The following is a 27,500-nucleotide window of genomic DNA, read 5'->3' on the forward strand; positions in this document are numbered from 1 at the left end:
CAGGAGGAAAGTGAGCCGTTCCAGCTAGCTGGATCTGTGATGTGGAAGCCTTCATCGTGTTCCCATGTAGGCAGCGGCACGGTGGACTTCGATGAATTCTTGGTCATGATGGTGCGCTGCATGAAGGAGGAGAGCAAAGGAAAGTCAGAGGAGGAGCTGGCTGAACTGTTCCGCATGTTTGACAAGTAGGTTTTTACACACGTGTTCACATAACGCAGCCTGTAGCGAGAGCTTTGTGTGAGCAGGAGTTTTCTCTGCGGTCAGGAACGGAGACGGTTACATCGACTTGGATGAGCTGAAGACGATGCTGGAGTCCACCGGAGAGGCCATCACTGAGGACGACATAGAGGAGCTGATGAAGGACGGAGACAAAAACAACGACGGCAAAATCGATTATGATGGTTGGTGACCGGCTCAGTAGAAATGATCCAGTCGCCTGACAGCAGTGAATGTTTGGTCCAGATATGCCCTCGACCTGCAGCAATGACCCGCCCCTTTATGCTAACTAAAATATTGATCACACAACAACACGATCATTTGTCAGAAACCATTTTAAATTTAATGGTTCTGATGATCAAAATGTCGTATTTTCATCGGAGGAGAATGTTTGTGTGCTGAGGCGTAACCATGACTTATTCAGTCTGTACGACTTCTTTTATTCTCATTTTGTCTCTTTTTCATTTTATTTATGTGAAATCTTTTAAAATCTTAACATTTTCAGCACTTGATGCTGGAAGAAATGGTATTTTTATATCTTATCTGTGTTATTACAACTAGGTTTTAACAATATTTGGTTTGAGACCAAAATAGGAGTAATTTTTAGACTAAATCCTGCTTTAAACCTTAAACCTGCTAGATCACTTTTATCATCAGCAGTGTCCCAGGACCAGCAGCGTGTAACTCTCCAGCTGGTCTACGGAGGTTTTCCAGCGTTTCTATCCGGCCAGGAGGTTTACAATCCAGACGCAACATGTAGTGTTTATTCAGAGACTCTAGATGTTGCTAAGAAAGCTCATAAATGATGATGAAACCAAAAAACTTCCTGTCCAAATTTCCACCAATCAGAGAGCTTAAATTGATGGTACTGTCCAATCAGGAGCAGCCAAAGATCAACAAGAGAGCAGAAAATAACAAAAATAATGGTCCTCTATTTCTATAAATTCCATTTCTTCTTGTGGTTGTCCTTCATGCTGCTTTCCAGCATAAAGGATGCTGCTTGATACATTCACTTTAAATCCTTTTAGCCTCATAATCTGACAGCTGAGGCTGAAAACATCATGTCTGCAGGCTGACTGGGATTAAAATGTTTCAGATTCAACATTTTGTTTTATATTTGAACAAACAGAATATAGAATAGAAAGTAATAATATGGTGCTTTATGGTGGCATATTGGTTAGCATTGCTGGTTTCTAGTTCAGGCCTCGTGGGGGGGCGGGGCCTTGTGTGTGGGTGCTCCACCTGTCCAAATACGTGTGTGTGTTCGTTTTAACTGATAAAAGTCTCTGCTACTATAGAGTAGAATTATCTTTGTGCTACAGTCTGGTTCTGTTCCGACAGCCTGTTTTTCACGTTAAAGATCTCAGCTCATCCGTCCATGTGCTTGTTTCTGACAGAGTTCCTGGAATTCATGAAAGGTGTTGAATAAAAACTTCTGCTGGAGGGGCCTGACTTCGCAGCATCTTCACTGTGCGTTGGCGGGTGGCATCAAAGTCCATTCCTCAAGAGATGCCCACAACTTTTCTTTACAAATCTTCTGCTTTCTGGCAATCCTGATCAATTGTATAGAAAGACTATTTTCAATAAAAGTATTTCTATAATTGTGTATTCTGTCCATCAATATGTTAATGAAAATATCTGTTACATACTAACACAGTAACTACACCATAATTAGGAAGGGTTTCATGCAGAAGTGATCCATCTGAAAGGTTTTCTTTTTTTTTTGTTGTAAGAAGATGAGCGATGTTGCTCTTTTACCTTTTTTCAGCTTGAAGTAGCGATTCCTGCTGTGAGAATAAAGTGTTTCTCCTTGAAGAAAGGAAATATTCTGTCAAATGGACTCTAGAGTTTGTGACATAAGATAAATGCTATCATATCTGCTTATTAGTACCATGTTGGTAGTAAGGGGACCAAAGTGGGACTAAAATAATCTCCCCCCCACCGTCTCACCAGCAGCAGGCTGAAGCATTGATCCTGACGGCAGGATGGATCCATGTTGTCATGATGTTTCCAGCAGATTCTGATCCTACCATGTGAATGTGGAGCTGAACTGGAGACTCATCAGACCAGCAACGTTTCTCCATCTTCTATTGTCCAGTTCTGGTGAGTCTGTGTGAATTGTAGCCTCAGTTTCCTGTTCTTACTGACAGGAGGGAACCCGCTGTGGTCTTCTGCTGCTGGAGACCATCTGCTTCCAGGCTGGACGTGTTGTGTGTTCAGAGATGATGTTCTGCATATTTTTGGAACCACTTGCTGTCTTTTTGTCATTTCCAACCAATCTGTCCATTCTCCGCTGGACTTGGGGATATTTTCTCATTTTTAGACCATTCCCTAGATGGCTGTGTGTTAAAATTCCAGTAAATACTCAGACCAACAATCTAACCATGTTCAAAGTCACCTAAATTCCTTTAAAATTATAGACTACACAAAATAATCAGTTATTGTTGAAAATCATCCATCCATGCATCTTCTGCCGCTTATCCGGGGTCGGGTCGCGGGGGCAGCAGCCTAAGCAGGGAAGCCCAGACTTCCCTCTCCCCAGCCACATTTGCCAACTCTGCGGGGGGATCCCGAGGCGTTCCCAGGCCAGCCGAGAGATATAATCCCTCCAGCGTGTCCTGGGTCTTCCCCCGGGGTCTCCTCCCAGAGGGACGTGGCTGGAACACCTCACCAGTGAGGCGTCCGACTCACTGGGGAGGCTAGGATGCCCGAGCCACCTCAACTGGTTCCTCTCAATGCGGAGGAGCAGCGACTCTACTCTGATCTCCTCCCGGATGACCGAGCTCCTCACCCTATCTCTAAGGGAGATCCCGGCCACCCCGCGGAGGAAATTCATTTCAGCCGCCTGTATACGAGATCTGGTTCTTTTGGTCACGACCCACAGCTCATGACCATAGGTGAGGGTAGGAACGTAGATCGACTGGTAAATCAAGAGCTTCGCCTTCTGGCTCAGCTCCTTCTTCACCACGACAGACCGGTTCAGAGTCCACATTACTGCAGACGCCACACCAATCCGTCTGTCGATCTCACACTCCATCCTTCCCTCACTTGTGAACAAGACTGAGATATTTAAACTCCTCCACTTGAGGCAGGACCTGACTCCCGACCCGGAGAGGGCAATCCACCCTATTCCGGCTGGGGACCATGGTCTCAGATTTGGAGGTGCTGATTCTCATCCAAGCCGCTTTACACTCGGCTGCGAATCGCTCAAGTGAGAGCTGGAGATCACGACCAGATGAAGCCAACAGGACCACGTCATCCGCAAAAAGCAGGGACCCAATCCTGAGGCCACCAAGTTGGATCCCCTCAACACCTCGGCTGCGCCTAGAAATAGAAATTCTGTCCATATAAGTTATGAACAGAATCTGCGATAAAAGGCAGCCTTGGCTGAGTCCAACTCCTCTCCAGGACCCCTGAATAGACCTTACCAGGGAGGCTGAGGAGTGTGATTCCCCTGTAATTGGAACACACCCTCCGGTCCCCCTTCTTAAAAAGGGGGACCACCACCCCAGTCTGCCAGTCCAGAGGCACTGTCCCCGATGTCCACGTGATGCTGCAGAAACCTGTCAGCCAGAACAGCCCCACAGCATCCAGAGCCTTAAGGAACTCTGGGCGGATCTCGTCCACCCCCGGGGCCTTGCCACCAAGGAACTTTTTAACCACCTCAGCAACTTCAGCCCCAGAGATAGGAGAGTCCACCCCTGAGTCCCCCAGCTCTGCTTCCTCATCGGAAGACGTATCGGTAGGATTGAGGAGATCTTCAAAGTATTCTCTCCACTGACCCACAACGTCCTGAGTTGAAGTCAGCAGCTCCCCACCTCCACTCTACACAGTATTGACGGAGCACTGCTTCCCCCTCCTGAGCCGCCGGATGATGGACCAGAATCACCTCTACGCTATCCGGAAGTCCTTCTCCATGGCCTCGCCGAACTCCTCCCACGCCCGAGTTTTTGCCTTGGTGACAGCCGAAGAAGCATGCCTCTTAACCTGTCGGTACCCATCAACTGCCTGTAGAGTCCCACAGGCCAAGAAGGCCCGATAAGACTCTTTCTTCATCCCTCACTGCTGGTGTCCACCAACGAGTTCTGGGATTACCGCCACGACAGGCACCAACGACCTTACGGCCACAGCTCCGGTTGGCCGCCTCAACAATTAAGGCACGGAACACAACCCATTCAGACTCAATGTCCTCCGCCTCACTCGGGACATGGTTGAAGCTCTGCTGGAGGCGGGAGTTGAAGCTCGCTCTGACGGGGGACTCAGCCAGATGTTCCCAGCAGACCCTCTAAACACGTTTGGGCCTGCCAGATCTTACCGGCTTCCTCCCCCACCATCTGAGCCAACTCACCACCAGGTGGTGATCAGTTGACAGCTCCGCCCCCCTCTTCACCCGAGAGCATTTGGCCGCAGGTCTGATGATAAGACTCCAAAATCGATCATCAAACTGTGGCCCAGGGAGTCCTGATGCTTGGTGTACATATGGACACTCTTATGTTGGAACATGGTGTTCATTATGGACAATCCATGACGAGCACAGAAGTCTAATAACAAAACACCATTTTGGTTCGGGGAGCATGCTTCCAATCCCTCCCCCCTCACTGTCATTGCCCAAGTGAGCATTGAAGTCACCCAGCAGAACAATGGAGTCCGCAGAAGGAGCACCCTCCAGCACTCCCTACAAATACTCTAGAAAAGGTTTGTACTCTGAACTGCTGTTCGGTGCATAAGCAAAGACAACAGTCAGAACCCGTCGCCCCTACCCGAAGGCGGGGGGGAAACTACCTTTTCATCCACCGGGGTAAACCTCAACGTGCAGGCACCAAGCTGGAGGCTGATGAGAATGCCCACACCTGCTTGGCGCCTCTCACCATGAGCAACTCCAGAATGGAAGAAGGTCCAGCCCCTCTTATGGGAGCTGGTTCCAGAGCCCAAGCCATGCGTTGAGGTGAGTCCAACTATATCTAGCCGGAACCACTAAACCTTGCGCACAAGCTCAGGCTCCTTCCCCACCAGAGAGGTGATATTCCACGTCCCTAGAGCCAACTTCTGTAGCCAAGGATCGGACCGCCAGGGTCCACGCCCCTTGCTGCCGCCCAGCTCACACCGCACCCGACCCCTACGGCTTCTCCCGCAGACAGTGAGCCCACGGGAGGAGGGGGCCAAGTAACCCTTTGGGCTGAGCCCGACCGGGCCCCATGGGCAAAGGCCTGGCCACCAGATGCTCACTCTTGTGCCCCACTCCCAGGCCTGGCTCCAGAGGGGTGCCCTTGCCCGAGTTCAGGCAAGGGAACATTTATGCCCATGTTTGTTGTCATCATAGAAGTCTATGAGCCGGTCTGGTCCCTCCCCAAGACACCTGTTTGCCATGGGTGACCCTACCAGGGGCATAAAGCTCCCGACAACATAGCTGCTATGATTTTCGGGACACATAAACCCCTCCACAATTATCAATTTAAGCATAATATACAAATTGCCCTTTCATTCAAGTTATGGATTTATTTTATAACTGAATCATTAAAGCAAATCAACATTAGCATAAAGATAAAGTAGCAGTTAATAATGTCCGTTTCTATACTGTTATTACCTCAATAAAACATGCTGTAAACCGTGACCATGTAAAATGTTTGTGGTGTCATTATATAGATTTCTTGTGTTTTCCTTTGTCTTATTTCTGAGCGTGTTTGTGTTCAGACAATAAAAGAAGGCGGGAACGAGTCCGGACACCGGAAGTAAAGTGCACCGTGACCCGGATGTTCTTTCATTTTAGCTGAAAATCAGAAATTGTTTGCTTTTTTTCCTCCTGGAGCCGCTCTACGTACAGTAACAACTAAACTGTCTCTAATTCCTAACAAACGCGGAGCCGGGAATCACGCAAATAAAAAGGGGAAAGCTGTTGTTTTAGGAATGATGACGTCCTCCAACGCGACCATTAAACGTGTTTATTTCTTCGTTAGAGGCTGTTAGACATGAGACGCTAGCTTCACGTTTTTAATCTAAACAATGGTTTTATATTTATATATGTAAGATTCACCAGGAATACCCAAAAACTGGAGGTGAGTATTAGAAATCTGTTGGTAATGATGTAATGATGTTGACATGATGTCTTCATGTGTTGCTGTTAGCTAGGCTAGGCTAGGCTAACTCTGTCAGGTAAACGTAACGTGAGCTAAGCTAGGCTAGGCTAACCCTGTCAGGTAAACGTAACGTGAGCTAAGCTAGGCTAGGCTAACCCTGTCAGGTAAACGTAAAACAGCCGCTAGTACTCTCATCGTGCTGCTGCTTTAGCCTGGCAATGCTACCAGAATGGTCCGTTTTGACAAATATGAGCACACAGATGCGCAAAAGCATTAATTTCTTCGTGTTTCTGTGTAGGAGTCTCACGTTAGCATGTGGTCAGTTAGTGCATAGCTTCGTAGCTAACTTCCGTTTGCCACATATGTTGTCGGTTCGAGTCCTGTTGCACAGAAACACGTTTATCTTGGCTCTAAACGCTGCTACAGATACAGATTTTTCTCGTGGCTGAGTTGTAGCTAAAGCCCAGCCGTCCTTGAGATTCATTAAAGCAAGTCTATTTTCTGCTGCAGACAGGGATGATCTCAGCTCTTAAACCCTTAGTATAGCTAGATTTATTGGAAAGTTGGAGAACTGGGCCCAGTTCTTTGCAACAAACTTTGTGGTACTAATTCTTTGTATTATAACATAGGTGATATTATGGGGTGGGAAGGGCGTAAACAACAAAAACAACAACAACAAAAAGCCTGTTTCACTTCATGGAAGGACCCCCGTCCAACTGGACAGTCCACCAGCACCTTCCTACGATGTCCTCTACTGTTTGATTTCATGCTTGTGTTCTCACTTGTATGTAAGTTGCTTTGGATCCGTATGGAAGTCGCTTTGGATCCGTCGCTTTGGATAAAAGCGTCTATGACTGTAGAATAGAATAGAATGATGGAGGCATCATCTGCTGTTCTGACTAACTCATCATGGAGGATTATGTAGACCAGGTCAGTACCTGCATCCTCGAAGACCACTGTCCTGCAGGTTTTAGATACTTCACCGATCCAACACACCTGTATCTAATGCATCTTTAACAGCTTGTTAAATTTTGCCAAATCATGTTGATCCATTATTCAGATTCAGGTGTGTTGCAGCAGGGAACATCTGAAACCTGAAGGATAGCGGCCCTGAAGGACCGACTCTGGACTAATCGATGATTAGAATCGAAAATTTTATAAATGAGCCACATTGTGCAGTAATCTGTTTCAACTGTCTGTTGAAATGTTTTGTTACTGACAAGTGTTTGATGTTGAGCAGACAACTTATCAGCTGGAGGAGAAGAAGACAGGACGAGTTTGGGATTCCCACATCCCTCCTAACCTTTGACCTCTGAGATGACATCGCAACAGCCACACCTCCCAAATGGTGGCGGTACCCCCCCTCAGCTTGCCCAGAACTCTTCTCCCCATCAGGCTCCGCCTCATTTCAACCAGATGGACTCAAGTCAAAGCAGCGCCAACACGGGGCCCCTTGGATACCGAGCCCTGATCGGCCGCCCAGGCTGCCACAGCGTAGCGGCTGCCGGCAGGGAGGCGACCAACAAGAACGTTTCTCCTTCCTCTTCCAACGGCAACTTGTCCAGAAGAGATCGGGGACTTGAACCGTGGCCCGAGGAGGCAGTGGACAACTCCCACGGGCTGTATTCTCTCCACCGCATGTTTGACATCGTCGGGGCCCAGCTGACGCATCGGGATGTCAGGGTGCTGTCCTTCCTGTTTGTCGACGTGATTGACGAGTACGAGCGTGGCGGCATCAGGAGTGGAAGAGACTTTCTGCTGGCCTTAGAGCGCCAGGGCCGCTGCGATGAGACCAACTTCCGGCACGTTCTTCAGCTTTTAAGGATTATCACTCGCCATGACCTTCTGCCTTACGTCACGCTCAGGAAACGGCAAGCGGGTGAGTGTAGCAGAAAACATCTCTGCATCTTTTTTTATTCTTTACTCTCCAAAAGAGGACAGCGGTCTCCAGCTCTGGTCCTACATGTTTTAGAAGTTTCCCTCCGGCAACACAACTTACTGATCAGTGAGTCGCTTTGTGCAAACCTTGTCTGGGTTGTGTTAAAGCAGGCAAACCTGTAAAAACTTCAGAACTCCGACCCTCAAGGACCAGGATGGAGGATCCTTGGACCAGTATTCCACAAGGACCAATTTGTCCTGCTGTTTGCAGCGTGTCGGAGGGAAAACACAGATTTCCGCAGCTGGATTGATGGGATGTGTTTGTATGAACAGCAACAGGATAAATTATCCGGACCTTGTCCTGAAATTCTTCACTCATTAACAACGTTTATATTAATGTGAAATTCAAGTGTTTCGCATAATTTTCTGTCCATTTGCACGTATTAAACAGTATCATGCTGTAATCCCAGTCAACATGCAGACGTGACGTTTCCACGGAGATGTGGTGTTTTCCAGCCTCAGCTGTCAGATTCTGAGGCTAAAATGATGTAAATTAAATGTATGAATAGATATTAGGGGTGTCACGATTCTCCAAATCCTCAATTTGATTTGGTTTTTGATTTTGGGGTCACGATTCGATTCAACTCGATATTTTTCTCTTTTTCTTTCAGCACAGAGACCTCTGACATTGTTAGACTCGTCTATGATCATCTGTTTTCATTAACTTTTGGGCAGTAAATCTTAAGTCAGAAGATGGGCTACATTTAAGTGATGCAGTTTTCATGTGTAATTTATCACATTAGACACTTATTGTCAAATTTTAAATTTATTTCCAATATAAAGATATAAAGATAACAATCTTGTCATCAGTCAAGTTAAAAAACAACAAAATAAAAAAATGAGAAGTCACAGAGGGTGCCTGCCATAAAATCAGCGATCCTCTCTTTCTTTTAAATGCTCGAGATTGTGACGTAATTTCCATCGATTACGATGAAACATCGAAATCGTGACGCCCGTAACAGTTAAAGCAGCATAAAGAGCAACCAGAAGAAAACAGAAGTATCTTCCAGCATAAATGACCACTAAAGCGCTGCCGAAGCCAGATGTGCTTTCTTTAACAGCAGATGTGAATCCGTTCATATCTGTTTAAAAATCATATGTTAGGTAACGAGAGGTCACGTTGACGGAGAGCAAAACGACTCGCCTGGCGACTCATCTGACGACTCACCTGAACGGTCGGTAGCACGAACTCCTGTCCTCCGAGGTTTGCTTTCCTGCAGGTTCTAGATGCTTCCCTGCTCCAACACACCTGACTAAAATGTAATGTGCCGTTGTGAAGAAGTTACCTAGAAGCTGTTGGATCTGTTTGATTTGAAATCAGGTGTGTTGGAGCAGGGGAACATCTAAAACCTGCAGGACTGGAGTTTGATACCCCTGGTCTATAGGAAGCACCGTGGCTGGTATGAAGTTAAACTTATTGCACGTTTCAGTTGTTCACGGAGCTCGGCTGCAATATTTTGGAAATACAACGGACTTGATGACTTCAGACCCTCCCAGGTGGAGAAGGAACACTCGGGACCAATTAGCAGGCGTTTATTTCCAAGACGTTCCATGTTAGGAGTTAGATCAGGATTAGTTCAGGTCCCTGAGAGGCAGCAGGTTTTAGATGTTTTCTAGTTGTTATACACGTGATTTAAATAAACGAGTGTAGGGCCCGATAAGGGTTTTTTATTTTTTTTATTTTTTATTTTATGTTTTTTTTTATTTATTTATTTATTTATTTTTTACTTTTTATTCCTATTTTACTTCTGAAAACATTGGTTTTTTTGTTTTGTTTTTTTTTATTTAAATAACTTTTAATGTACACAAATTAAATAAAAATGTACTTTAAGTTTATTGAGGTAACAGACAACATGTCCTGAATACAGTACATTAAAGTGCATCAAAAACGAGCACTAAGTTATGGAGTTGTATGGTTTGAGAAAGTTTAATCTATCCATGGAGACAACATCCACCAGAAGGTATTGGTTTTTAACTCCTGTAATAAGAGAAGATGAAAACATTCATTTACACATGTAATACTAAATGTGTTTTATTTATTAATATTTATTATTATTATTATTATTATTATTATTATTATTATTATTATTAATAATAATAATAATAATAATAATAATAATAATAATAATAATTGTATGGCTGTTCAGATTATTTTTATTTGATTATAAATTTTATTTTGAATGTGTAATTATAAAAAATATAAGTAAAAAAGAAAAAAAAAGCAGTTAATAGAAATTGACATTTTACTTCTATTACAATTTGATTTACATTAATGCTTTGATTTACATGTTCAGAAAGTAATGCCTTTTATTCTTATTGTATGTGCATGTCAGCCAGGTTCCCACATGGGATGAGTTTTATTTTATTCTGATGTATAATCTATTATTCATCATCATTTTTTAGAAAACTTATCTTCAGTTATCTTATTATATTGTTATTGCATTGTTGTCAGGGTACTTTCCCTTGTTCTTCACGAGGCTTTTGGACACGATGTCACTGCATGTAATTTTACTTCTCAAGTCAACGGAGACTTGAAAGAATCTGCAAAACATCAGTTCAGCTGACACAGTTGGGGAAGTGCTCGGCTCTGTACCGAGGGATTATTGTCGAGTTTCTCAGTTTGTTACTGACGAAGCCAGAGTAGCGTGCAGCCACCTCGCCATGCTTACATTGTTTTGAAGAGGGAGGGCTAAGTCAGTGGTAGCGGCTTGTTGTGCCACCAGATTTCTTTGCCTCCATGCAGTTTTCTCCAGACAAACGTTCCTTCTCCACACAATGACCGTTTACAACTTCCGTGATGTTCTGCGTTAAAAAATATTTTCCGTTTCAATCGGCCAATTCCATGATTCCGTGATCACAGAAAGTGAGCAACTTTGATCACTGATTCCTTTTTATTTAAATCAGGTGTGTTCGAGCAGGGGAACATCTAAAACCTGCAGGATAGCAGGTGAAGTATAAATAAAATCATTTGGAAATACAACGGACATGATGAACGTCTTCAGACGCTTCCAGGTGGAGAAGAAACACATGGGATCAATGAGCGGCGTTTATCGGCCTCGAGAGCTGCAGTTTTTTTTAGCAGTTTTCCTCTTTTAACTCCTGATTCAATACGTTTCTGTAAACATTTAACCTGAATCAGTGGTGTTGGAGCAGGGAAACATCTCTACTAGTTATTATTACAGCTGTAAGTCACATGTTCACCTTGTTGTTTGCAGTTTGCCCAGATCCTGTTGACAAGTACCTGGAAGAGACGTCAGTACGCTACATTTCACCAAGAGGGACTAAGCAGTGCAAGGACAACGCACCTCACAGAAGAACAGGTGTGTGTGTGTGTGTCTGTGATAACGTTTCGGTGTATTAGGGCGATAACGTTTAGGTGTATTAGGGCGATAACGTTTCGGTGTATTAGGGCGATAACGTTTCGGTGTATTAGGGCGATGACGTTTCGGTGTGTTAGGGCGATAACGTTTCGGTGTGTTAGGGCGATAACGTTTCGGTGTGTTAGGGCGATAACGTTTCGGTGTATTAGGGCGATAACGTTTCGGTGTGTTAGGGCGATAACATTTCGGTGTATTAGGGCGATAACGTTTCGGTGTGTTAGGGCGATAACGTTTCGGTGTGTTAGGGCGATAACGTTTCGGTGTGTTAGGGCGATAACGTTTCGGTGTGTTAGGGCGATAACGTTTCGGTGTGTTAGGGCGATAACGTTTCGGTGTGTTAGGGCGATAACGTTTCGGTGTGTTAGGGCGATAACGTTTCGGTGTGTTAGGGCGATAACGTTTCGGTGTGTTAGGGCGATAACGTTTCGGTGTGTTAGGGCGATAACGTTTCGGTGTGTTAGGGCGATAACGTTTCGGTGTGTTAGGGCGATAACATTTCGGTGTATTAGGGCGATAACGTTTCGGTGTATTAGGGCGATAACGTTTCGGTGTGTTAGGGCGATAACGTTTCGGTGTGTTAGGGCGATAACGTTTCGGTGTGTTAGGGCGATAACGTTTCGGTGTTTTAGGGCGATAACGTTTCGGTGTTTTAGGGCGGTGTAGCTGGACGGCTAAATCCCGGTTCGGTACGTACCTCGGCCTTAAGGTTGCGGTTCAGTTTAGTTTGACACACAAATCTGCTTAACTTCGGTGTAAACTGTAATGTTTAATGACGTTTAAAATGAAACCAAAACAAGATCTCCACTTGCTGTAACATTAGCGAACTGTAGCGTCAGGAACTGTTTTTATTCTGTATGTATGATACAAATGATCCAACACAGTTCGGGGCTTTTTTTTTTTTTTTGCCTCCTTTCTGAATGTAAACGTTGCAGCGGTCATAAGCCGCTGTTTCCACCAAGCGGTCAGTTCGCGCTAGCTTGTGTGTTTCCGTTATAAAAGGGTCCGATACAACCGAACCAAAGCGCACCATTTCTGGGCCTCGTAGCTGCAGGTCTGGAGGAAAATCTTACAGTGCAGGTAGTAGGGCTGGGCGATATGGCCGAAAAATAAAATGACTTTTTAAAACCAAATCCAGCTTCCGATTTTAATAGATTTTTTTTTTCTCTCCTTAATGTAAAGAAAAAAACATAAACAAAAATTACAAACGTCAAAAATGATTCCTTTTCAAAAATGCTTTCATTGCAGTCAGCCGAGGAGTTTACCTGAATTTAAAGTGCAACTAGACAAGCTGTTAAACTAGATTGTAAAAAGAGATGCAGGCGCTGCCGCTGTAAACATTATAAGTAACATGTATGCACTTAGTGCGTTTCCACTATGAGATAGTTTTTAGTTTTGATCATACATTTAATAACAGGCCTCACTTGTATTACTTTATTGTAAAATAAAAAAAAACTAATAAATAGTAAATAAAAGTACCTCCTCTTGACATTAAATGACCAAAACAATTTCCCACATTGGCAATGAGGTAATAAAAATGAATGTTTCTTTAAACTTAATGTGTTTTGAGAAAATTGACTTTTTTGATTTCACATTTACGTTTTTTGTTTAATTTACACATTTTTGGCAAAAAAGACGAATCCTGTCATCTGCATCTGTCTTCAGACCGCTGTGGCATGTGACAACGCCGTCTCCCACACCGAAAACCCTGCATTTCCATGACACGTGACCAGTTAATTCCCAGAAAAGATAGCGCTGTGTGGAATAAACAGCGAATTTCAGAGTTTCAGAAAAGAAAGTGAGGAAGAAAAGCTTCTAAAATCCGAAGCAAATTCCCCGCAGCAAGTAGAAAACCCTAAAATAACGCTACGTGCCCACTCTGCATTAACCGCAATGTTTGTAAAATCTCACGAGAAACGAGATTTTACGAAACGTGATGCTAATGTGCTAAACACTGTTCAATGGAAACACCCGCAAATCACAATTGTTGTTTGTCGAAATATACAAATATTTTTATTTTGCAAATAAAATGTAATGGAAACGCAGAAGGAGCACTTGTTCGTCGCTAGCTGCCATGTTGTTGTGTTTATGCGTTTCTGTGGGAAACCAGCGGGAGTGCATTGACGTCACTGTAAGGTACGGAAGCCCAAAAGGCAAAAAAAAATCCTGATTTTCATAAAAATAAATCTTCATAAACAGCAAATGCGAATTAATCGATTAAATCGATTAATTGCCCAGCCCTAGCAGGTAGGGTGGAGTGACTTGTGTTGCAAGACCGGATGTATTGATTGGCGAACAGAAAAAAAACTGCCCACAACAGGAAAAAAAAAAACCAAACCTCAAAGCAGACCCAACATTGTCCTTCAGTCCACGTTTCCGTCGATGTTTGAGACAAAAAGGATGCAAGTCGGTTCGACTCTGGAACTAAAGTTTTTCTGTCCCGTTGTTGTTTGTTGTGTTGCATTAGTTGTCGTACTAGCACAACGTCACGCGAAGCATTTGGTATAAACAACACATGCAGTCCGACTTCCCGCGGGAACGCTCACCGGAATCGCCTGGAGCGTTCTAAAACTTCCTGACAGAGCTGCTCGTTAGAAACGAGGCTATAAGGCGATGCACGGTTTACATCGGCAGGGTTGTTAGTGAAGATATCCACCAGGGGGCAGTGCGGAGCTCCGACGTCTTTCAGACAATATCAGACACGGTGACCACGATAAAAAAGAGACTAAAGGAGGCAGTAGATGGCGATGGTTCTCCTTCGTTGTTTTCCTGGTCAACTGTGCTGCTACAGTACAGTAACCCACCCACAATATGAAAAAAAATAGAATTGCAAGAAAAAATGGACAAAAAGTGGAAAACAACTGAATCACGAGTCGTGTCAAATGTGAGAAAAATAATAAATAAATTTGGTTTAGGAAGGAAAATAGGAAAATCAAATTTTCTGTTTTTAGTTTCACAGGAGAAACGACTAAGGCTGGGCGATTAATCAGATTTTAATCTAAACTCCGATCTGAGTTTTCAACGATGATAAAAATAAAAGGGTGTGATTATTTTTCTCTCTGCAGTTTCCTCTCCTGCTGTCTTCAGCTGCTAATCGAGCGTCTCTGGCGTTGCAGCGCTGTGCTGTAAACTCCTCCCACAGCCGCTTTGCTTTCATTCAGACACTGTTGCCAACTTGGAGACTTTCTCGCTAAATCTGGAGACTTTTTTTGTTAAAAGCAACAAATCTAGCAGCTTTTACTGGAGTTATTAGAGACTTTTCTGGTGTTGTGGCGACTGACTTGAAGGCACATATTGTTCTGCAGTTACTGTAAGGAAGGAGCAGCGGGAGCCTCTCCCGTCCTAAAGCACTCCCAGGCGGCCAGTCTCAGTCGGCTCCGGCTGCAGGTCAATGTAGAATAACTGCAGTAGGTTGTGGAAGTTCACCTAAACATAGTTTACACCATTAGTGCATTATTTTCGTATATATGCAAACATAGTTCGGCGAGTTAAATCACTGTAATATCCCTCCATCACGGGGCGTCACCGTACCAATGCATGACAATGCATCATAAAGACATTGTTTAAAAGCCACGGTTTAATGTTAAATAAATTCATGTTGTTAAAGATAAAAGGCTAATCGTATTAAATAATCCAGATATCAGCTTCAGTTCCTTCAGCAGCTCTAGAAACGACGGCTGCTGTCTGGAACGGGTCCGATCCCGGCTCGGTGTAAAAGATTTTCCTCCTATCGTCCTTCAGGTTCGCAGCCAGTCATCTGTTGTTCCCCGTCCGGACCACATGTTGGCGCTCCCCGAACAAAGCCGGCAGCACCGGCACCGCACCGCAAACGGAAACGAAGTCAATCCTCGGCCGACTGCAGAGAGAAGCAAACTTGTGGTAAAAATAAAATGTTTCATGTTTGTTTGGTGAATTTTTCCTGTTTATATGCATCTTTTTACCATTTAAGTGTTATTTTTTATTTCCTAGCTGCTACCTTTTACCTGCTATGGCTTTTTGCTGTTTTTAAGGTGCTTTAGGAATAAAAATGTTGTGAAATGAAATCATTTTACTAATAAATGGATCCAAGTAATCCGTAAAAAATTCCTGCACCTTGTTTGCATTGAGGCTCCAACTGACTGATGAATAAATCTTATAATGGTTAAACTAAGCAGGAAGACGGTTGAGTTTTCTGACCTCAGACTGAACAAGTAAAAACACGTTAATAAGTTTCATATTGTTGTTTCCCTCGCCCCCCACCTGCAGATATCCGCCTCCGGGTTCGGGCCGAGTACTGCCAGCACGAGTCGGCACTGCAGGGCAACGTCTTCTCCAACAAGCAGGAGGCAGTGGAGCGGCAGTTTGAGCGCTTCAACCAGGCCAACACCATCCTGAAGTCCAGAGACTTGGGCTCCATCATCTGCGACATCAAGTTCTCCGAGCTCACCTACCTGGATGCCTTCTGGCGGGACTACATCAACGGATCGCTGCTGGAGGCCCTGAAGGGCGTCTTCATCACGGATTCCCTGAAACAGGCTGTGGGCCACGAGGCGATAAAACTGTTGGTCAACGTTGACGAGGAGGACTACCAGGCCGGTCGACGCAAGCTGCTCCGCAATTTGGTCACAAGTGGAGGTAGCCCGCCGCTGGCGAACAGAGACTGCGTTTCCTAGACGGCGGCGAAGTAGCGTACGGGAGCAGCGCGGCTCGGCTGCCCTTACCGATGAATGGGGTCGGATTTGGTCGTGTTTTTTGAGGTGTGTGCCTGAAAGGACCTGAAGAACTTGCAGCCATCCAATTAATTCCTACAGAGCTAATCTCATAGGACACCCCTAAGAACAGCATGCGAGGAGACGTGGAACTAAAACCATGTAGGCGATGCATACTGGCATTATTCTCAATGTTGATCCGCCCGTTCCCTCCGCGCAGGGGAGGGCCGATCAAGTGTGCATTGAAGTTAACACTTTTTCGTTTCTTGTACATTAGCTCATTAAAACACTTCTTGTTTTTAAAGAAAAACTTTGTTAATAAAACTTTTCACTTCTATTCTTAAGGTGAAACTCTCAGTGTTACCAGTTGCTCCCAGTGGGAGTTGTACCTTACTGTCAAACTGCTTCTCAGCATACAGGTGTGCAAACTGTTGATTTATGACTCCTCCTTATATTTCCACGTCAGGAGTGATTCTAGCTTGATGTGAAGTCTACCTTCCCCAGGCACTGCCAGTATTTAGACAACACGTATGTGGACGGTTCAGCTGTATGTAAATGAATCCACGGAGAGACCCGACTCCTGCTTCTGGTGCATTAACCCCTTAACCCCCCCCAACCCAACCCACTGCTGTAGAATTGATTTGATGATGCGTGACTCTGTCAGCCTGTACTTCACGTTTCCTGTCACTCATGATACGATTGAACTGTTTTTAATCAATATGAAATGACGGTCAAATAAACAGCAGAGAAATCACAGCCATCATGTGGAGTCGTCTTACTAGCAGAGGTGGTCCGGTTCCCGCACGACCGGCTTCGCTGCGGCGGCGCCTGGCCGCCGCATCTTCATCTGGAGCCGCCGCGGCGTTTGGTCAGGTAATACATGGTTTGTTATTTAAGCATTTGTCATTCATGTTGACTTAGGAAGGTGAGAAAGTTTGTTTTGTTCGCAGCCGTCTTCCGCAGGAGAACAAAAACAATAAAACATTCTCTTTCTATACAAGTCATTCGCGGTTGTTTGGAATCCATGTTCCATTTAGAAATGTGAAAATTATCGAGAGTTTCCTTGTTTATTTCCTAAAGCGTGAAAGAAGGACCTTTTAAAATCCCTGCTAGATCCCTCCTAGCTTGGTGTTACCTCGATTTGTCTGGTTTAGACAACCCTGCGATTAAAGAGGCTTCTTAAGGTCACAATAACTTCTGATGATCGAGTAATTCTCTTTTCTTCAGCTTCTGTTTCAGACATTTTTACCAGGATTTAACAAGTAATCCGGTTTCAGTGGGAAAATTCAGCGTAAATTACAAAAAGGTTTGTTACTCTGAAGTCATCTGACTTCTGGGATTGATCAGCGTAAGAATAACAGGAACTCCTCAGCATCAATGCAGACATGGAAACCAAAACAGCAGAATCTTTCGACCGAGGTTAGAGCTTCCAAACTGGGTGTAATGTGTTGCTACGACCACACGGTGGCGCCAGAGCACCAAGCTGTTTCCTGGAAAACGGCTTTTTGCTCCGATGCGAGCAAACGTGGTCCTGATGCAGCAATGAAGCCGAGCAAAGAGTTCTGTGGAACAGACAATAACTCAGGTTTGGATTATTTAATAAAATGTGACATTTCTGGATGCGATGTTTTAGAAACGACTGATCATGTCTGGTTGCTCGTTCAACCTTTAGTTAAAAACAAAATACAACAGAGTGACAACAAATCTTCCACAGAAAAAAACTGAGTAGTTAAAATTATTAAAGTGTCTCTATAATGCACATTTCAGTCTAATTTAATTTTGTATGCAAATCCAGAAGGACCAGAAATCATTTCCACAAACCCCTTCATCTTGTTTTGATCTTCTTTCTGCCAGAAACGAGCCAACAGAGAAAGCTCCGCCTCCTTCCTGCGGCTGCGTCTGATTGGCCAACTGCTCGGAGTAGTTATACTGAGCAGTGACGGTGGGCGTGGCTTTCTTCAGGTAACGTGCACTAACTACCTGGATAAGATGACCAATCACAGAGTCCCTCTCCGGGACGTCACAAAAATTTTGAAGTAGAAATAAACTCGAAAACCATTGTTTCCGCCGCCGTGGAAACCGGACGTAGCGAGAGCTGGAAAACTCAAACGTGTTTAGGTGATTAAAAAAAAACCAACCGGTGGCGTTAACATGTCTGGTGAGTTTATCTCTATAACTCCAGAAAACTAGACATAGCATCATAGAGCCGCTTTAAGGTTTTGCTCTTTATCTAGATAAAGTCATTTAACCAACAGCAATATGATGGTTCAACCAAAAATGAAACATGTTAGATACACAGAAGAACAAAAACAGGCTTCTGTCACGTATGATGTGGTTTTCCAGATCTGGATGAGTTTCACTGGAGGAAACTAAGGAATTGTAAATAAAATGTTTTCTCTGACATGTGGTGGTTTTATCGTCCAGGTTGCAGCCTGCGTTGTCTCCTCTGGTGGGCGTGTGGAACGTGGTCCTCGTATCACAATCCTCTGGATTCCAAACGGATGTGCTTGTAGAACAGGCGGTGAGGTGGCGGGAAGTGCAGACGGGGTAACGGCCGATGCAGCTTGGCAGAAGGATCACGTCCTAGGATCTGAAGTTCTTACTGTAGGGCTTGTTTCTCAAGATGCAGTCCATCTCATTGACAACGGAGAGGGACAGCTTGGGAAGAACCTGAGGAACCAGAGCAGAGCGAACATCAGCGGGATTCCTGCTGGACGTTTGGAGAGAACAGCTGCAAACTGATGGAACAAAGTCCTCCTGCTGGCATCACGGCTGCCTCCACCCTCACAGTGTTTCCACTGTGATCTGGGTTCAAGCCTTCGTCTCTCCTGACCGACTATAGAGGTGTCCATCATCATCATCAGCCAGGTGTTACCTGGTGAAAACTTCTATTAAACACCTGGACAGTTTTTACCTCCAACAGCAGACCAGTTCCTCATATATTACTTTACTGCTTCATGATATTACTCATAGGATTACTTTACTGTCCATAGGAGTACTGGATCATAGGATTACTTTACTGTCCAGAGGAGTACTGGATCATAGGATTACTTTACTGTCCAGAGGAGTACTGGATCATAGGATTACTTTACTGTCCAGAGGAGTACTGGATCATAGGATTACTTTACTGTCCAGAGGAGTACTGGATCATAGGATTACTTTACTGTCCAGAGGAGTACTGGATCATAGGATTACTTTACTGTCCAGAGGAGTACTGGATCATAGGATTACTTTACTGTCCAGAGGAGTACTGGATCATAGGATTACTTTACTGTCCAGAGGAGTACTGGATCATAGGATTACTTTACTGTCCAGAGGAGTACTGGATCATAGGATTACTTTACTCAGTTTTAGGATGGCATTACTTATTTATAGGATTACTCAGGCACAGGATTACACATTTATATGACTATTTTACTCATTCACAGGATTCCTTTACTGATTCTTAGGATTATTTGCTCATTGGATTACTCATAGAATTACTTTAATATTCATAAGATTACTTTACTCTTTCATAGGAGTATTTGTTTATAAGTTTACTCAAAGGATTGCTTTACTCATTCTTAGTATTATTTTACTCATAATTACTTTAGTCATTCAAACATTGACTCATTCTTAAGATTACTGAATCATAGGATTTCTTTACTCATTCACTGGCTTGATTGTTCATAGGATTACTAATGTTTAGGATTACCTTCGTAGTTCATAGGATTACTTATTCTGAAGATTACGTTACTCATTCATAGGATTACTCAAGTTTAGGATTACTTTAATTTTCATAGGATTACATTATATGATTCATACGAAAACCTATTAATAGAAGTACTTATTGTAAGGATTACTCATTTCTGGAATTACTTATTCATAGGATTACTTTAGTCATTTTTAGGATTATTTTACTCTTAGGGATAATTGTTCATAGGATTACTCAATCATTGGGATTACTTTACTCATTTATAGATCTACTTTACTAATTCTTAGTATTTGTTCATAGGATTTCTCATTCTTCAAATTACTTTACTTTTTCATAGGATTATTCCTTTATAGGATTACTCAATATTTAGGATTACTTTACTCATTTATAGATCTACTTTACTCAGTAGTAATTCTTCATAGGGTTACTCATTCATATAATTACTTTACTTTTTAAGGAGTACTCATTCAAAGGACTACTTATTCATAGGGTTACTCATTCTGAGTATTACTTTACTCATTTTTTGGATTACTTTGCTCTTTTAGGATTATTAGTAGTATTCAAGACACAGAACATGCATACAGCCTATGTCTCTGTGAAGATACTCTGCATTTAGTTTAGGTAATCATGTCAGACAGGAGACTTAGACCGTTATAATGCACAACATGGAGCTGAGAACGCCATGACGCACAGTTGGACTCCATTAATTTCTGATAATGGACACCTTGGAGCGCATTATCCCTGTATTCTCACAGCTGGTAACGGGGTCTATTTCCGCCGAGGAAGACATTTTATTTGTTTCTGACCTGCACTGCTCTGATGTTCTCCATCAGATGATCAGTTCTGGTTGCACCCAGCAGGACCGAGTTTACCCCTTCATTCCTCAGACACCAGGCTTCAGAAATCAACCGAACAGGAAGAAAGTAGATGTCAAGCCTGCTCTTTAGTTGGTTATTTATCCAGATTATATCATACAGAACGTTTCATGTGATTCAGTCTGAATATTTCTACTTCTGTGTTTTCAAAAGAAGTCTTCAAAACTTTTAATGTTGCTTAAAAGTTTAAGAAAACATGTGAAATAAGGATTTAATGAGGTGTGATCTGTAAAGACTGAACGTGTAGGTCGTGTTTTACCGATGGCGAGTTGAGGCAGCGTGCAGTCCAGTCGCTCAGCTACTGCTAGCAGCTCTTTCAGCTTCACCTGCTGGCGGTGGCCCTCCTCGCTCAGGATCTTCTCTTTTATCCACTGAAAACCCTGACAGCACAGACAGGGCATTCAGCAGCAGCTAGTATCACTAAGTTTCACATCAGTGTAGAACTTATAGTTGGTATGCTAAATAAGCACCATGACACACCAGAAAGGAATTTTAAAAAAAAAACCATCCCCAACATCCCCAAAAACTAAACTGAAAACTGTCAGGAAGCATCTTAGAAGGCATCTCATTGGTTAATACAACACATTAAAACAATATGGAGTGGGCGGGGCCAGTGGGTCACCTTTAGCGAAGCTCGTGTATAAGGGGGGATCCCACTGTTGTATTTTCCTGAGATGATCCCACACGCCAGCGGTGACCATGTCATGGCGCCAATCCCTGCATTCCCAAAACAAACCTCAGAATGAACCAGATCACATGTAATTACTGATACTTTACAACAGTTTTATCATAAAGCAAAGTAGGAAACTGGTGACCATATCTGGCTTCCCAGCATCGTCTATATATATATCCAGTTTTCCTAGTTAAATTCCAAATTACAGAATGGATTCCGATTAATATGAATGTAGTGATGACTGGCTTCCAGAGGCAGATGCTGACCGATTTTGTGGAACAGTTCAGGCAGTTGCACTTCAACCTTCTCTCTCTGGAACATGTGGTACTCTGCCTGCTCACAGACTGGTGGGATCTGGTTGAACTGGCGTGCAACAGAGTACGCCTCCTGCAGAAAGCATCAGGAAATACAGCACTGAGCACTTCAACGTGTGTCTAACCATAAACAAGAAGTTGGGACATGTAAACAGCAACAAAACAAGGATTACACAAACAACCATCTTTGTGTCAAGTTAGAATAACCTTTTCCCTGTGGAAGTCGTGTGTGTGTGTGTGTGTGTGTGTGTGTCACGTAAAGGAAACAAAATGGGTTTTTTTTGTTTGTGTGTTTTAAAGTCCCAGAAGAGAGAAATCTCACAGCCCTTGTGAATAAAAAACAGACACAGTTAATATATATTATTATTGTACCAGAAAAGCATCTAAACTTTTCTTGATAATATATTTCAAAACTATTGATGGACCAGCAGGCAGACAGAGGTGTCAGTTCCTGGTCCAGAAAGTAAAAGTCCGGCAGCGGTTCCCACCAGTCACCCAACCAGCTGAATTTAATGAGCAGAGTTTATTTTCCAGGTAAACGAGCCTGTTGGTGAAAACACCTGATCTAAATGTACAGGTAGATCCAGAAACATGGCAGGACGTCTACTTTCTGGACCAGGAATTTCCACCTCTGCAGGCAGATAATGGACCAGCAGGTCTGTCATGCGCAGTTGTATTGAAATATAAACTGTCTAAACGATTGTACAAGATTTTATATTAACATATGCATATAAACGGCCTGGGGGGGGGGGCGCTGGTTAAGGGGTTATCTCCTCAGAAGATGCTGATTTTGGACTGATTTACAAAACTATCATTTACTTCAAACTTGTAAAGTGATACTAGTAACATTTTAAACCTCCTCTAATAACCTGTCAATAACCTGCGGTGACGCCTGGTTTATCCAATCAGATGTCATAGCTCCGCCTTTGCTCCTGATTTAACGTAAAACTCACCATGATCTCCATGGAGGTCCACCGGGACGTTCCCCAGTACATCGCCATCCCCTGGTTGATGACGAAGGTCATTGCTCTCACAGTCTCTGACAACACCAAGAGCCGAGTTAACAGAACTGGACTCATAATAATCTTCTAAGATGAAAAACCAAACGGTTAAGAAATGCACCAGAACGATGTAATCTGACATCTGGATATAATCTGATATAGGATTAGAATCATTATTACAATGAGCATAAACAACGTAAGTTGGTACGTACCTTCTATGGGTGTATTAGGATCCGGTCGATTTGCAAAAACCACGTCTACGTACTCCAGTTGAAGTCTTTCTAGTGATGCTCGTAGACCTGTTTGATGAATACAACATCATTATTTCATATTCATCTATTTTTAAATCATGTTGATCAGCAGGTCTTCAGTTTTCTGAAGGTCTTTTGGCTCCTTTTCACTCATTGTGAGTCCAGTCCTTCTACTGGACCAGTTTCAGAGAAATGTGTCAACAAGGGGATTCTCCTAGACCAGCGGCCACATTTGCAAATGTTAGGAGTTTCCCTGCTGCAGCACACCTGGAACACATCAGACCTGATCAGCAGACTTGTGCAGAGCTTGACATCAAACTTTGCAAGTCTGCTGATTAGCCATTGATTTAAATCAGGTGTGTTGCAGCAGGGAAACTCCTAACATTTGCAGGACTGTGGCACTCGAAGACTGGACTTGCCTACCCCTGATCTAGATGTTTCCAGTGACGTTCTCTTGCAATTCCTTTCTGAATCAAACACGGTGTGCATCCAAAATGTCCAGTGTCTTGATATCCAGTTGCTAGCGTGTGACATGGGGCAAAATGCAGCTATAATGAAACCTCAGGAGGCCATTTAATGACAGTGTTCCATCAAAATCAGTCAGAAGCAGAATTTTTACGGCCAGACATTTTAGTTACAGGAAAAAAATCCCAATGATGCAAGAACTGGACTGAAATGCGGTGGCAACTGGTCTGATGGAGGGATGGGCCCCCTCTGGAAGCTTTTTCATAATCCCAGCTGGAAGTCTTACCTTCTATGATGTGTTTTCTAGATAATCCTCTTTCCATTTCAGCTCTGAAAAACATAAATTTACATTGAAAGTTTAAATTATAATGACAAATTCAGATTAATTTCATTTCCCGGTTTATGACATATTACACCCTAAAGGTACTTTAAATAAAGAATCATCTGTATTTTAATATGTACAACGTAAAGCTTCACAGATTTCCTGTTCATGGCTGCCTGCAGAAAGCTGACCTCCAGTTTAACAGAACATAAACCTGCAACTTAAGTCGGATTTAAAGTGGATATTTTATGATCATAATGAATAAAGATTTCTTATCGTGTCTGCTCTAGTGTTTGGTAGAGCACAAAGTTTACTGCCCATAATAACTTTTAACAAAAATTTATAAGTAAAAGGTGTTATCATATTACTTTATAGCTTCGACCATTTTATTATTACATGTTTGAAAAGAAATTCTAGCTGTCATCTAAAACGTTCATTTAAACATTTATAATATTAGCTACGTTTACTTGGAGCCAAATGTACCAGATGGATGGATGGATGGACAGATGGAGGGACGGATGGATGGATGGATGATGGACAGATCATCCATCTGTCCATCCATCCATCCGTCTGTTCGTCGGATGGATGGATGGAAGATGGATGATATAATGGATGGATGGATGGATGGATTGATTGAAGGATAGATGGATGATGGACGGATGGATGGATGGAAGATGGATGGATGGAGGGACGGTGGATGGATGGATGGACAGATGGATGATATGATGGATGGATGGATGGATGGATTGATTGAAGGATAGATGGATGATGGACGGACAGATGGATGGATGGAGGGATGGTGGATGGATGGATGGATGGATGGATGAATGGATGGATGAAGGTGGATTGATGGATGGACAGATGGATGGATGATATGGTTGAATGTATGGATTGATTGAAGGATAGATGGATGATGGATGGATGGTGGATGGATGGATGAAGGTGGATTGATGGATGGACAGATGGATGGATGATATGGTTGAATGTATGGATTGATTGAAGGATAGATGGATGATGGATGGATGGTGGATGGATGGATGAAGGTGGATTGATGGATGGACAGATGGATGATATGATGGATGGATGATATGGTTGGATGGATGGATGGATGGAGGGACGGTGGATGGATGATGGATGGATGAATGAATGGATGGATGGATGGAGGGAGGGATGGTGGATGGATGATGGATGGATGGATGAAGGTGGATTGATGGATGGACAGATGGATGATATGATGGATGGATGATATGGTTGGATGGATGGACTGACGGATGGATGGATGGATTGATTGAAGGATAGATGGATGATGGACAGATGGATGGATGGTGGGTGGATGGATGGATGGATGGAGGGACGGTGGATGGATGATGGATGGATGAATGAATGGATGGATGGATGGAGGGAGGGACGGTGGATGGATGATGGATGGATGGATGAAGGTGGATTGATGGATGGACAGATGGATGATATGATGGATGGATGATATGGTTGGATGGATGGACTGACGGATGGATGGATGGATTGATTGAAGGATAGATGGATGATGGACAGATGGATGGATGGTGGGTGGATGGATGGATGGATGGAGGGACGGTGGATGGATGATGGATGGATGGATGAAGGTGGATTGATGGATGGACAGATGGATGATATGATGGATGGATGGATGGATTGATTGAAGGATAGATGGATGATGGACAGATGGATGGATGGATGGATGAAGGTGGATTGATGGATGGACAGATGGATGATATGATGGATGGATGATATGGTTGGATGGATGGACTGACGGATGGATGGATGGATGATTGATTGAAGGATAGATGGATGATGGACAGATGGATGGATGGATGGAGGGACGGTAGATGGATGATGGATGGATGAATGGATGGATGGATGGAGGGAGGGACGGTGGATGGATGATGGATGGATGGATGAAGGTGGATTGATGGATGGACAGATGGATGATATGATGGATGGATGGATGGATGGATTGATTGAAGGATAGATGGATGATGGACAGATGGATGGATGGTGGATGGATGGATAAACAGACGGAGGAGAGTAAAGGGGGATAAGTGAGAGGAAAGAAGGAAAGGAGATCAGGAACATACTTTCCTCCCCAGAAGATCTTGGTGGTGATGACTAAACTGGAGCGTCTATGGAGGAAACATGAAAACATTATCTGTTGTTTTTCACATGAAAAGACATTTTATCAGATCTGAGCTGGTTGCAGCAGGTTGGACTTGTCTTGTCTCCGTCGTTTGTGGAAAAGATTAATAAACATGTTGAGACAAAGCTCATAAACTTTGGTCCATATTGATCTAAACATGAATCTGAAAAGCTGGTTGCAGATCATCGCAGTCGGATTTTCTTCACTCATGAACTTACGAGAACCCAACCTGAACTTTATTTGTGCAGTTAAACTAACAAAACATTCATTTTGCTGCATTAAATGTTTGTATTTGATGCAGCTGATAGTTATGTTGTAAAAATATGTCGAATTTTAATCGTTATGGTTCGCTTTTGTTTCAAGTCATTTGGGGACAAAAAAGTTCTCTCAAAAAAGCTGCTATAAAAGCATTTGAGAGAAATATTTTTGTTTCAAATGACCAAATATGTAATTATTCATATTATTTTATTAGTTTTATAGCATCATGCCACTTTCTTTTATGATATGATTGATAAATTGAAAAGAAAAGAAAAATGAATTAGTTTGCACAAAGATTTTTGAAAATAGGATTTTATGTGTTTAACAATAACAAGTGATTTGCAAAAAAAAAAACAACTTAATTTTTAAATTGATTGAATCTTTAGATGAGATTGAGAATTTATTTATAAACTTTTTTGTGTTATTACAAGAAAAAATCCTCACCGTAAGAACATTAAAGATGTTTTTTTTTCTCAAACTGCTAAATCAATTTAAATCCTAATATAAAATACCAAACATGCAATAATTCTATTCATTTTACCCCTTTAATACCACTTTAATGGAATCAAACTGGTTTTAAAAGGTTTAACTGTGGGAAAAAATTACATATTTGTTATTTTTATTCAAATTTAAATTCATTTAGTTATTTGAGAAAAAAGTGAAACAATCATTTGAATCTGACGTGTTTTAGCAGTGTTTCAGGAGAAAAGTGACGTTTTTGTCCTCTTAAAGGGTAATAAATGTTTTTTTGTTGTTGTTTGTTTTTAAGAAAATGGTTTCTTAAGAAACAAAATGATCCCATCTGGGGTCAAACTGCTCCATGATGAGGGAGAAAAAGTCCATCGAGACGAGTCGGGATTGTTAGAAATTAGACCAGTTAAACCATTAACGTCCAGGATCATAAAACTGAACCAAAACTGGATCCTGTAGACGACAAAACAAGAAACTAAAATATGTTCAAACCTGTTTTTACATGAATAGAAACAGGAGAAAAGCCTTTACCTCCATCCTTTCTTCTTTATGATGCTTCCTAAGACGACTTCGGCCCTGAAAGCAGAGATTTAACGTGATCAGATGTTCTGAAGATGAATCTCACCGTGCGATCTTCTGATTGAAATGGAAGATTATTGATTCCTTTTTTATTATCATTTCACATCTTTCAGTTTGTAATTCTATAGTGA

General features: G+C 42.9%; 3 protein-coding genes across 4 annotated transcripts in view; 2 read left to right on the top strand and 1 right to left on the bottom strand.

Annotated features, from left to right (window-relative positions):
- LOC306754584 (troponin C, slow skeletal and cardiac muscles-like) overlaps positions 1 to 1,822 on the top strand; it is a 4,327-nt gene extending 2,505 nt beyond the window's left edge. The window contains exons 3-5 of the mRNA XM_079238602.1: positions 71 to 185; positions 265 to 401; positions 1,614 to 1,822. Of these exons, the coding sequence (XP_079094728.1) occupies positions 71 to 185; positions 265 to 401; positions 1,614 to 1,645 (284 nt within the window). The 3' untranslated portion in view covers positions 1,646 to 1,822. The remainder of the gene's footprint in view (positions 1 to 70; positions 186 to 264; positions 402 to 1,613) is intronic.
- Positions 1,823 to 5,995: 4,173 nt separating this feature from the next.
- On the top strand, positions 5,996 to 17,033 carry dedd (death effector domain containing). 2 transcript variants are annotated; one of them, XM_079238824.1, is made up of 6 exons: positions 5,996 to 6,269; positions 7,084 to 7,220; positions 7,531 to 8,169; positions 11,444 to 11,548; positions 15,347 to 15,484; positions 15,851 to 17,033. In XM_079238824.1, the coding sequence occupies exons 3-6, from the start codon at positions 7,608 to 7,610 to the stop codon at positions 16,255 to 16,257; spliced, it is 1,212 nt and encodes a 403-aa protein (XP_079094950.1). In that variant the 5' UTR covers positions 5,996 to 6,269; positions 7,084 to 7,220; positions 7,531 to 7,607; the 3' UTR covers positions 16,258 to 17,033. The 2 variants fall into 2 exon arrangements, with proteins under 2 accessions (XP_079094950.1, XP_079094949.1); XM_079238823.1 differs by lacking the exon at positions 7,084 to 7,220.
- A 1,843-nt stretch (positions 17,034 to 18,876) lies between these two features.
- The window catches only part of LOC306754887 (voltage-gated potassium channel subunit beta-2-like), a gene marked incomplete at both ends in the record, with an annotated part of 17,874 nt that continues 9,250 nt past the window's right edge, over positions 18,877 to 27,500 (bottom strand). Inside the window, 10 exons of the mRNA XM_079239015.1 lie at positions 18,877 to 18,963; positions 20,794 to 20,882; positions 21,122 to 21,242; positions 21,485 to 21,579; positions 21,802 to 21,922; positions 22,803 to 22,888; positions 23,063 to 23,149; positions 23,853 to 23,896; positions 26,003 to 26,047; positions 27,322 to 27,366. Coding sequence (XP_079095141.1) covers positions 18,877 to 18,963; positions 20,794 to 20,882; positions 21,122 to 21,242; positions 21,485 to 21,579; positions 21,802 to 21,922; positions 22,803 to 22,888; positions 23,063 to 23,149; positions 23,853 to 23,896; positions 26,003 to 26,047; positions 27,322 to 27,366 — 820 coding nt within the window. The remainder of the gene's footprint in view (positions 18,964 to 20,793; positions 20,883 to 21,121; positions 21,243 to 21,484; positions 21,580 to 21,801; positions 21,923 to 22,802; positions 22,889 to 23,062; positions 23,150 to 23,852; positions 23,897 to 26,002; positions 26,048 to 27,321; positions 27,367 to 27,500) is intronic.

The sequence above is a fragment of the Telmatherina bonti genome, assembly GCF_933228915.1.
Source record: "Telmatherina bonti genome assembly, chromosome: 4".
Classification (NCBI taxonomy): domain Eukaryota; kingdom Metazoa; phylum Chordata; class Actinopteri; order Atheriniformes; family Telmatherinidae; genus Telmatherina; species Telmatherina bonti.

Excerpts from the sequence above, each read along its gene's own strand:
- dedd (XM_079238824.1), top strand. The coding sequence starts at position 7,608 with ATGACATCGCAACAGCCACACCTCCCAAATGGTGGCGGTACCCCCCCT. Across the intron at positions 8,170-11,443 it reads GCTCAGGAAACGGCAAGCGG|TTTGCCCAGATCCTGTTGAC; the intron begins GTGAGTGTAGCA and ends TGTTGTTTGCAG. Across the intron at positions 11,549-15,346 it reads CGCACCTCACAGAAGAACAG|GTTCGCAGCCAGTCATCTGT; the intron begins GTGTGTGTGTGT and ends ATCGTCCTTCAG.